This window comes from Chinchilla lanigera, unplaced genomic scaffold, assembly GCF_000276665.1.
Source record: "Chinchilla lanigera isolate Chin_1 unplaced genomic scaffold, ChiLan1.0 scaffold00081, whole genome shotgun sequence".
NCBI lineage: Eukaryota > Metazoa > Chordata > Mammalia > Rodentia > Chinchillidae > Chinchilla > Chinchilla lanigera.
Window position 1 is genome coordinate 6669263 of NW_004955482.1, and position 12018 is coordinate 6681280.

Here is a 12018-nt window from a genome sequence, read left to right on the forward strand (position 1 = left end):
GAATTATTTTTTTAATTTAAGTTTGTCATTAGTGTTGGTGGTGGTACGTAATGTTCACATTCACCTTAGGGAGTAGGTCCATGTACTCAACGCATCCATTCTTTTTGTTCTCCTTCCCCTCTGCTTTGCCCCCCGCATCTGGATTGCTTTACAATTTGTGGAAGATCTATCTCCCTGTTTCCTACTGTCTCTCTTTTGTTACGTCTAATTATTTATACTTTAGGTTTCTTATATAAGAGAAGTTGTACGACATGTCAGCTTGTGTATCGGACTCCACTTAACATTACGGTCTCGAGGTGCTGTACAGACCCACCTGCACACACATACAGGAATATATATCTCATGTATGTGCACATATACGAAAAAGACATACTTTTGGGAAACGTAACTGCCCTAATACTGAGTCTCTTGTTTCCTTTCAGTGACAGGACCCCTTCAAGTTGTGGCTGAGAACATGGCTGCCCAGATAAAGACCACATTTCCCAGCCTCCCTTGCAGCTAGGTGGGTGCAGCAGCACAGCCAAGAGTTAGCTAACAAGGTGCCAGCAGTTAGCTAACAAGCCACAGCCAGCCACGTGCAATGGCCTTCCCTGCATGCCCCTTCCCAGGCTGTGAAACAGCAACAACGGGTCCACTTCTCCTGAAAACAGACTTGGAAACCACATGATGCAGACAGCCGAGTCCACTACTGCCTCCCCAGCTGAACCACCCAGGGTCCTAAACATCCAGGGACAGAGCTTCCCACTCGTGATGGGTTTAAAACGCAGCCCCCCTTTCATGAGCACACCTCCCAGACAGAGTAGGGGTGTCTGTCCTTCCCCTTCAGTCTCGGTAGGCTGTGAGCAATCTGACCTGCAGAATGTGGCAAAGGGACACCACACAGCTTTGTTTTGTTTGTTCAGGACAGGGTCTCACAGCGATCCTCCTGCCTCAGCCCCAAGTGCTAGGATTACAGCACACACCACCACACCTGACACCACACAGCTCTGAGAAGACGTCAGGAAAGCCCCTGCAGCTTCCTTCCTATTTGGTGGTACACTCACTCTCAACACAGAAAGTCCCACAGCCCAAGGCCATCATGTGTGACAACACAGAGGTCTGTGGGATTCCGACCAAGGGTACAGAGACACAGCTGCCTGTCACTGCAGTCAGCACCCGATGTGCGCATAAAAACCTCCAAGATGGGGCCCGGGGGCGCACGCCTATAATCCCAGCAGTCTCGGAGGCTGAGGCAGGACGATCACAAGTTCAAGCTCAGCCTGGGCAACTTAGTGACTTAGTGAGAAGATCCTGTCTCAAAATAAAAATGGTTGGGGATATAGCTCAGTGCAGAAAGAGTCAGACAGATAGACAGACCAACAGACAGACAGGAAGAGAAAGAGAGAGAGATCTCCAGGTGACTGCAGCCCCAGTCCTGTGAGTGATCCCCAGCCATTCGCAGCTCCCGCCTGAGCCTCCGAACTTCGTAAAGCACGGCCTCCCCTCCCCACCGAACCCTGGGCAAATCCCTGACCCGCGTCCGAGCAGACCCGTCAGTGCTGTTCTATGCAGCAACAGCCGGCCAGCCCCTCACTCCGCCGGCCAGCCCCCGCTCAGGGCTGTCGCAGAGAAAGGAAAAAGGCCTTTCACTCGGGACCCCATGGTCAGAGCAGCAGTGCGTCTGCCCTACAGCACCTGCCTTGCCTTCCTTACTGCCGAAAGTCCGTCAGGCCACAGAACTCCGACAGCTGATTTAAGCTGCCCAACACCGAGGCCGCCTTGGGACTGACCTTACCCGGCAACGCGACCCTGCACGTCCTCCACCTGCCTCTGGACGCACATGCCAGCTCCTCCCCGACTGTGCTTCTCTCTGGCTCAGAGGACGGGCTCGTCCTGGATTCAGTGAATCACGACGCACGGCCCCTCGGCGGCCGTTCCCACACGCACAGCCGCCCACAGCACTCGGCCGTGCTGACACCCCGCCAGCACTCGATGCCACCAACATTAACTTTTCCAGGTTCTACTGGTGAAGCTTCCTGTTCAGCCAGGAAGGGGGTGGGCCAGGCAGGGGTGGCCATACCACGACGGTGTCCCCTGCTACCGCGACATCCGCTCCCTGCAGGTCCCCCGCTTGCCGATGAGCAGAGCTGTCCTCCGGGGAGACCCCACCTCCGGCCGGTGCATCCTCAGCACTCGACAGCCACAAAGGGGGTACTTTCGAGGGTCAGGAACAAGGACCTCTGCGTGAAGTCTCCCCTGGGTCCCTTCACCGATATCCAGGCCAGTTTTGCAAGCGCAAGAAAGCTCACTGATTCATTTCATGGGGCCTTACCTTTCTCTAGATGGCTGACTCTTTCTCAGTTTGTTTGTTTGTTTGTTTGTTTTGATGTTGCACCCCCAACCATCTCCATCACCCCTGCTGCTGCCACCACCACCTCACCATTGAGACAGGATCTCAGTAAGAGCTAAACTGCCCTTGCTAGGCTCAAACTTGTGGTCCTCCTGCCTCAGCCTCCACAGTAGCTGGGATCACAGGTGTGCCACCGCACCCAGTCGCTTGTTTTGTTTTGGCAAAGGGGTCTCTGTGTAGTTCAGGCTGGCCTTGAACTCACAATGTAGCCCAGGATGCACAGCAGTCCTCCTGCCTCAGCCTCCCAAGTGCTGGGATTTTACCATGAGCTCTTCTCATTTTTAATTGTGATAAAACACACGTAGCACAGAGCTGAGCATCAAGTATGCAGTGGGTGGCATTAAGCACATGCACACTGTTGCAGGCCCTCACGACCACCCACCTCTGGTGTTATGGTTTGTGTCTGGGTGTCCCCCCAAAGCTGCATGCCGCCATGGGACAGGCTTTTAGAGTTTGATGGATTATGGGTGTGAGAGCTGCACCCGCCCTGGGGTGGATAGTTTGCATATGTAAGGGAGAGCAAGAGGCTGCTCGGGGCTATTCCTGGCTTTTGTGCTTGGTGCTTTTGCTGTGTTCGGGCGCCATGAGCTGTAGCCCTCTGCCATGTGCCAGTCTGCCTTGTAACCTGCCAAGTATGGACTGAAACCTCCACAAACCGTCAGCGAAATAAACTTTTCCTTCCTTAATTTTGGGCATCAGGTATTTTGTCCCAGCAACGAGAGGAAAGTAACCAAGACATCTGGAACCTTCCATCACGCTTTCTGAGACGATGAACCTATCAGTTTCTCTGCTTCTCTTCCCCCAACCTGACCACCACAGTCTGTTCTCCAACCCTGTGGGAAAGTCCTCTCAGGACATCATCTAGTGGGCTGTGTGCTTCTGTGAACCCGTTATTTATCACTGGGCATAGTGTGTTCAGGTGCCCAGCCACGTTACAGCAGGCATCCTTTTGAGGGCTGCATTATATTCCCCTGCGCCCCCACCACCACATTCTGTTTGTTCCCTCGTGTATCCACAGATGCTTGCGTTGTTCCACCTTCTGTCTCCTGTGAATAATGCCGCTCTGCACACGGATGTGCAAACATCTCTCAAGATCTGCTTCTGATCCTTTTCTTTGTTTCAGGTACACAGCTGGCAGTGAACTACTGGGTCACGCAGTGATTCTGTCTAGGTCACTAGGAGCCATTACCCCGTCCCCACGGTGACCACATCACGTTACAACACTGCCCGCGGCGCGCAGTCCTTGGGCTCAGAGCAGGTGGGAGGATCCATCACTGTCTCCCTCTGTACCTGAACATGGGCTGTGTTCTGAGCTGCTTGTCCCAGGACTGGGGTGCCTGGGAGGAAGCAGCCCCCCACCCAGCCTCCGCCCAGGGCCCAGTAGCCAGGCAGAGCTTCCAGCATTCCTGCCAATCCGGGAGCAGCTTCTCTGGAGAGCTGCATCTCCCCCCACTTCCACCCAGGATGCTGGCTGGGAGTGGGGCTCAGGGCCCAGGCCTGGCCCAGCAGAACCAACCTGAGCCCACCAGCCTCCTGCCTCCCCAGCTGCCCGATGCCAGAAGGTGCGTTCAGAACCAACAGAAGTCAGTGCCGGGCCAGCAGCTGGGTGCCGAGCAAGAGCAGCTCTACGCACTAAGCTAGCTCACTTGCTTGCTGATTTGTTTGTGGTACGGGTGGATCAAAGTGAGGCCCTCGCACACACTAGGTAAGCACTCTACCGCTGAGCTATACACCAGTGCTTCTTTAACACAGATTCTCCCTCAGTTGCCCAGATGGACCTTGAACTCATGCTCCTCCTGCCTCAGCCTCCCCAGTTGCTGGGATCATAAGCACCAGCACCACATCCAGCTGTGCCCACAGGTTCGAAGGCACCAAGATGGGGGCCCAGGGCAAATGAGAGACTTGGCTGACAACCCGAGGAAAATGGGGCAGAGAGGGAAGTGAAGGCCCAGCTCTGCGGGTTTTCTTGGAGCCCCTTGCAACGACTGAAATCTGAAGTGAACGCCGAAGACTCATCTGCAACGTAGCAGTGTTAGAGGTGACAGCAGAACACAACACCCACTGCCAAGGTCATGACCTGGAGGCGCCCTGGAAAGGCACATCCTGTCCCCAGCTCCTCCTCTCTGTCTCTTTCTCTCCTGGTACTGGGAAAAGAACCCAGGACTTTCACACTAAGCAACATCCACAGCCCTATTTCCTCATCCACCCATTCATTTATCATGGTACTGCAGATAGAACCCAGGGCCTCGTGCAGGCTAGGCAAGTGCTCTACCACTGAGCTATACCTCCAGCTCCCCCAGCCCTTCTAATTTCTATTTTGAGACAGGTTCTTCCTAAGTCTCTAAAGTTGCCCAAGCTGGACTCAAACTTGGAATCCTCCTGCTTCAGCCTCCAAGGTGCGAGGATGACAGGTGTGCACCACCACACCCAGCTCTCTCTGCTTCCTATTGGCCTTGAGGTAAGCAGTTTTGCTCCACCGGGCCCTTCTGCCAACATGTTTTCTTCCTTAGAGCCAGGTGACCATGGACTGAAACTTCCAAAACCAGAAGCCCAAATAAACCTTGAATCCTTTTCCAAGTGTCAAGTGCTTCATCTCAGCAAAAAAAGCTGACTGATGCCCCTGGCAATCTGCCTCCAGCAGACAGCAGCACACCTCTGACATCCCACTCACTACGCAAACACATTCCTCTTTGGTGGGTGTGGCTCTGCCAGTCTGGGCTGTGTGTTCATTCCGGAGACAAATGTCAGAATCCAGAACAACGGTTCAAAGAACAGAGCTTTCCTGCCAGGCAAAATCAACCAGTGCTTCTCCTCCGAAGAGAACCCACAAGCCTCGGGCTCATTATTACCAGTCTCTTGCCCTGGGTGCTGGCATCTTAAAGATGCCAGCAACAAAAATGTGGAGCCTGCTGAATGACCCCTTCAGCACCCTAACACCCGAACACCCAAGGGTTTTTCTTTCTACCAAGCTAACTAAAGCATTTTTTTTTAACAATTCCATGGCTGTGTGACTTGGGTGGTATACAATTCACTCGTCTGAGGTGTCTAACTTGGCGATTTTCATACATTTATTAACTGGTATGACCACAACCACGTCTAGTGTTAGGACCCCATCATTCAGACCTGGGCTGTCAGCGTCACACCCCACACTTCCCTCCTTCCCAGACCCTGGCACAGCACCCCTCTCCTCCTAGGCTCGGTGCATTTGTGCTCTCTCGCCAGTTCATGTATCTGGACTCATGCGGTGTGATCGAAAAATACGGTGAATGTGGGAGGGATTAAATCAGTAAAAGACACATTACCATTAATCCCCCCTCAAGACCCTCCCCTTTGCTCCAAACACACTTATTCTATCATTCTTGCCGCTTTCTTTCAGTTGTTTTGTTTTCCTGAGACAGAGTCTTGCTGTGTAGCCCAGGCTGGTCTTGGACCGCCTATATAGCCCAGGCCTTCAGAATCAAACCTGTGGTGATCCTTCTGCCTCAGCCTCCTGAGTGCTGGGATTACAGGCATGGGCCACCACACCTGACTCTCACCACTTTCTGAAGCAGTTCTGTAAGTGCTCTTTCGTGCATATCTAGTTATGCCAATGCGACTGCCTCAATGTCCTAAATCCACTTGAAACATTTACCTTTTGTTGTCATTTTGACTTTAGGGAAGAACTGCAAGTCACCTGTTGCCGGATCTGGTGAATGTGGTGGAGAAGGATATACTGGCGTGTTTGGGGGTTCTGTTTTTGTTTTTGTTTTTGTTTGAGATAGTCTTGCTGTGGAGCCCTGGCTGGCCTCAAACTCACAAGGATCTGCCTGCCTCAGGCTCCTGAGTGCTGGGATTACAGGTGTGTGCTACCACATCTGACTTAAATTTCTAACTTTTAAAACAAATGTTAAACCAGGCATGGGGGCGCACGCCTGTAATTCCAACACTCCCGAGGCTGAGGCAAGAGGATGGTTGCGAGTTCAAGGCCAGCCAGGGCTACAAAGTCAGCTCCAGGCCAGCCTGAACTGCATAGCGAGACCCTGTCTCAAGAAACAATTCAAAAAAAAATTTAAAACAAATGTTAATTGCTAGACTGTTACTTTTATTTCTAAGCCCTGCAACGGTGTGCTGGCTCGTGGGAGACACAAACTCCAAGCCGGCAGCCACTCCGCAGACAGAGCTCTTCCGCAGGCTTATTAAACGTGAGTGGCGCCCACCTCAAGGTGCCCCACCTAAAAATAACCCAAAGCGCTGGGGGCACACGGAGAGCAGCAGCAGTGGAGACGCGCTCCGCAGCCCCAGCAAGCCCCGCCCCCAGGATCCGGCTCACTGGCAGGCGCCGCCCCCTCACCCCCCCACCCTGTCAGACTGCAGCATGCTGGATGGAACTCCTGGAAAGGGAGCTGTGGGGGAAAGGGGTGAATCACACAGAAAACGCCATCGGCAACGGGCCAGATGCTACGACACCTTTCCAAGGGCAGGAAGCCAAGCACAACACGCCGCTGCAATCTGCCATGAACAACGCTCCGGTAGTCCTCCGGACATAAGTGCTACTGACACTGAGCTGCCCGACTACTTTTCTTTATAAGCCTTTTGGTACCACTGCATTAGTGCTTGGACGGTATACCGCTTATTATGAAATATTGCAGGCACATCGAAAAGATAGACAATGGCTGGGCATGGTGGCACACACCTGTAATCCCAGCATTTAGGAGGCTGAGGCAGGAGGATTGCCTGAGTTCAAGGCCAGCCTGAGCCACACAGTGAGTTTAAAACCAGGATGGAATACACAGTGAGATCCTATCTCAAGAAAAAAAAATTAAAGACAAGTCCATCACTGACACCCACATTCAAACCTTCCTTTAAGTCATAACAGTGCACAGGAAGTTGATCCTAGATATTCCCATCCTGTTCCCACAGAGAAGTGGGTCCTTTTCATTCGCTATTTTTGGGGGCTTTTGTTGTTGTTGTTGTTGTTTTGATTTTGGTTTTCTGAACCAGGGCCTCCCTGTGTAGTTCAGGCTGGCACTGAACTCACTCTGTAGCCCAGGCTGGCCTTGAACTTGTGGTGATCCTCCTGCCTCAGCCTCCCAAGGACTGGGATTACAGATGTGCACCACCACACCCAGCTCTGCTCATTATTGCTGCACCCCGTGGCCAGACCAGATGGGTCTCTGTGGTCCCCGTGCACGGCCCTCCTGAACCCCCTGCTCTCTGCCCCGCAGCTGGCTCTGGCCAACGGGTACGGGGGCAGAGGACGTAAGGGCAGGAGAAGCCAGGCACGGGCCGGTGTCTCCTGCACGGACAGCTTCATCACTACCCACCGCAGCTCCCAACAGCAGCTCCTCTGGCCGGGAGAGGACCCCTCCAAGCTCAGGCACCCCCAGCCCCACCTCCTGTCCCTCCCACACCTGTAGATCACCCCTTCTCCTCAGGGAGATGTGGCCATGCCATCTGCTTCCTGCCAGCCTGTGGCGCTGTGTGGCCTTCATCCTTCCCCTGCAAGCCTTCACACTTGTACATGGTACGGTGGTATCATGGTATCGACGCATACCTTCCCACCTTTTTCTTTCCTTTGCCCCCCCCTTTTATTTTTCTTTTTTGCAGTACTGGAGATTGAACCCAGCTGTCACACCAAGCTCCCCACCCTCAGCCCTTTTTTGGTACTGAGACAGGGTCACACTAAGTCACTAAGCAGCCCAAACTGATTGAAATTTGCAATTCTCCTGCCTCAGCCTCCCAAGTGCAAGGATTACAGGCGTGCACCACCTCGCCTGGCTGGATATGTATTACTTATAAAAATGCAGACTGGATTGCATTTGGATGAAAGAAAAGAATAAAGCATTACACTAACATGAGCTGGGAGCCCCAAGCGGCCTTCCCATGTGTCTAACTGCACCCTGACAGGCAGGAGGCTGCTGACAGGAAAGTTTCCGATGGAGGAGTCCGAGAGCTCAGCCTCTCCTGTCCCCTGAGTCCCCACGTGCAGCCCCGTGGGAAGGTAAGGTTGAAGACTCCAGCTCCCTGCACGGCTGTGGAACATCTGAGATGCTTTCCTAACACAAACAGGCCGAGTGGGACTGGGGATTTAGCTCAGTGGCACAGCACCTGCCTGGCAAGGTTAAGGTCCTGAGTTCAACTCCCGGTACCAGGGGGAAAAGAAAAAAAAAAAAAAAAAAAAAACACAGGCCGAGTGCAGACACCAGCACTGAGGACTCCTGAGCCAACGTCCCTGTCGAGACTTGTGAGACGTAATCCCAGCACTCAGGAGGCTGAGGCAGGAAGAGCACCGAGAATCTCCCAGACCCACAGGCAGGGCTCCCAGCCACACGCTGTACACGTGGGATCCAGAACCCACGTGACTGAGTCACTCGAATCTGCCAGAGCCCAAATCCAAGGCTGCCACTCAAGAGCTGAGTTTGCGGAGCGCTCCGTGCGTCAGTTTCTCAGCTGTGAAAGGCGAGGTATGTGTGAGCGCTGCCCTGAAGACTGACTTCAGTGAAATCAGCCCCCAGGCCCCGAGCGCTCCCTCCGCCTCTGTGGGCCGCACCCTGGCTCACAGTTTGGGAATCACAGGTGCAAACAATTCCTGTTACACTCCCCTCCCCCGAAACAGATGCTTGCCCGGCACCCCTTCCTTCTCTGCTCTCTACGTCTAGTATTTGATTTCTCTTTATAGGATTCACACATGGACACCCTTACTGCACGTTCGGGGGCGGCACAAGTCCTGCTCCTGGGCTCCAGAGGCAGACGTGACCAAGGCCCGATGACCCAGCACCGCGGTGACTGGGTAAGGGATAATCCCACGACCAGAGCTGTGGCGATGAGAGCTACTGCTCACTCCGGCTGAAACCAAAAGGTGAGGGAGAGACGTGTCTGCCTGCTTTGCTAGGTTGGTAAGATGTTGGCCTGGGGCTGCCTGAGGCCAGGTGTGCCAAAACAGGGCAGAGTGCCCCAGGGGAGGTCACAGGAGAGACACAAGACAGGTGCGCTTCTGGATGCAGCCATGCCTGAAGCCACACACCACTGGGCTTCTCAACCTATGAGCCAATAATCAACTTTCTTTGCTTAAAACCCCGGGTTTCTGTCACTTGCAACTAAGAGTCCTGACCAACACACTGTGTCAAAGTTCTATACAAATGAGAGGAAATCCAGCAAGTTCAATAGTTTTCTTCTAAATCTAAGCATCTCAAGATCATTTTTGAACCCACTGTATTAAGAAAACAAAAAGCATTTGAGTCAGACAGGAGGCCTGGGTTCAAATTCTGCTCATTGCTGGGTGTAATGGCACACAACTATAATCTCAGTTCTCTGGAGGCTGGGGCAGGAGGATTGCTGGGAGTTTGAGGCCAGCCTGAGCTACGTAGTAAGTCCAAGGCCAGGCTGACCTATGTAGTGAGACCCTGTCTCAAAAGACCAAAAAAAAAAAAAAAAAAAACCTACTCCTATTAATAATAATTCTGGCTCCATGACTCCCAAGTGCTTAGCCTCTCAGCTTCAATCTCCTATCTGTAAGATGGAGGATTGTTTAGTTGCCATGAGACCATCCATGTATCACTTGGTTTGCTGCCAGTTGCTATCACCATTGTCAGCCTTTGTCCTTTGTTTTATAAATAAATAAACTAAAGCTGGGCGCAGTGGCCTGTGTCTTTAATCCCAGCACTCTGGGAGGCTGAGGCAGGAAGATGGCATGGTCAGGAAACTCAAGCTTCAAGATACCCTGCCTCAGGTGAGGTATCAGATAGTGGCAGAGCTAGGACCTGAACCCAGGAATCTTGCATGCTGGTCCAGTGTTCTTTTCACACCACCTGTCTAAAGAAAGAAGCCCACACTGGGTGTGGCGGCGCACCCCTGTAATCCTAGCCCTTGAGAGGCTGAGGCAGGAAGATCACCCTGAGTTTTGAGGCCAGCCAAGGCTACAAGTGAATTCAAGGTCAGCCTAAATAATACAGCAAGACCCTGTCTCAAAAAGTTGAAAAAAGAAAGATGGAAGAGAAACAAAGAAGCCCCTAGGGAGCAGTGCTTAAGACTTTGGTGTTTAGCTGCCTGAGTTCGAATCCTGACTCCAACACTTAGGAACCATGTGACCTTAAGTAACCTACCTAACCTCTATAGAATGGGATAATATGGTTTTTGTTTTGTTTTGCTTTTGATACAAGAATCGAACTTAGGACCTTGAGCTTACCAGGCAGGTACTGTGCCACTGAGCTGAATCCCCGGCCCAATATGGTGTTTCAATGAAACAGTACTCAACTTCCTGCTTAAAGCCCACCTTCCTGACGTGCTTTTGTTGTTGTTGTTGTATGGCCATGCCAGGGACTGAACCGAGCACGCAGCAGCCAGAGGGATGTCCATTTCAGCAAAACCCAAGCCTTCATAAAGCCCCACAAGGCCCCGTAGGCCTGCCAGGCCAGGCTCCAGGGAAGGAACCTTGGGCCACCTCTGTCCTAGGCTGGGAGGGACAGGCTCAGGTTTCCAGTGACGCAGGCAGGAACTGTTCATCACGTCACCTGCCAATGTGACAGTGGTGACCTTCGAGGGTCACAGCCCAGGCCAGGGGGCCAGGCACGTGCCGGCTGCAGAACAATGCTCAGCTTGCCAAAAGCCCCAATCAGCCAAAACCAAGTCCTCACGGTGACAAGGCTCAGCTGTCCCCACAGGCCAGCAGGGCGCTGACAGACCCGAATCACAATCCAGAGAAAAGTGACCCTTCCCCCTGAACAGTCCCAGGCTGGCCCTGGGGTTTTCTGTAGGGGAAGGGAGATTCCAAAGACCTTTCAGGTCCTCCAGGGTTTGAGAATTAAACTTCCTCTTTCCTTCATTTCACAAGGGCAGGAGAGGTAAAGCAGAGAAAAAGGCATCACCCAGTCAGAGAGACACGGGCACATGTAGGGAAATCCAGACAGACTAGGATGCTCTGCTGAAAAAAAGTCCTCTGTAAGCCAGGTGTGGTGGTGCATGCCTGTGATCCCAGCACTTGGGAGGCTGAGGCAGGAGGAGCACCGTGAGTTTGAGGCCTGCCTGGGCTACATAGTGAGCTCAAGGCCTGACTACATAGGGAAATCCAGTCTCCAAAATGAAACAAAACAACAACAAAAATAGGGTCCTTCCCATTGGTTTGTTTTTTTTTGTTTTTTTTTTTTTTTGCAGGGGGGGTTCCAGAACCTGGAATCCAACTCATGACCTTGTGCTTGCCAGGCAGGCAATGTGCCGCTGAGCTAAATCCCCAGCAGGGTCGTTCCCATTGTTAACCTTCTTAGGTGCAGCACCCTCACCCCTACCCGAAAGCACATGTCCTCCTTGTCACCCGCTAAATGTTTCCTACTACAGTCTGCACCACTCCCAGTGTGCGCCCCACTCACCATGCACAGCTCCACTCGTCCAGCTCAGAGCTCCCCTATTTCACAGCAGGGAGCAGGTGGGGAGACAGCGGGGCCCCCCACATTTCAACAATTAGGTTTGGTTCTATCAATCAGCCTGGCCGAGCTTCTGCTTCCTTAGCTGGGAACAGAGGTGGAGATGTGCTTTTGTTAGCCGGGCCTGGTCGTGCATGCCTGTAATCCCAGCACTCGGGAGGCTGAGGCAGGAGGATCATTGTGAGTTCAAGACCAGCCTGGGCTACAAAGTGAGCTCAAGGCCAGCCTGAACTG

General features: G+C 52.9%; 1 protein-coding gene across 2 annotated transcripts in view; it reads right to left on the reverse strand.

Moving 5' to 3' along the window:
• Tmem120b (transmembrane protein 120B) overlaps positions 1-12018 on the reverse strand; it is a 48333-nt gene that overhangs the window by 25667 nt on the left and 10648 nt on the right. The window contains exon 2 of one of the 2 annotated variants that reach the window (XM_013503583.1): positions 11731-11869. The exons of the other annotated variant lie outside the window; for it this stretch is intronic. Within the exon in view, the coding sequence (XP_013359037.1) occupies positions 11731-11733 (3 nt within the window). The 5' untranslated portion in view covers positions 11734-11869. The remainder of the gene's footprint in view (positions 1-11730; positions 11870-12018) is intronic. 2 annotated transcript variants of the gene reach the window in all.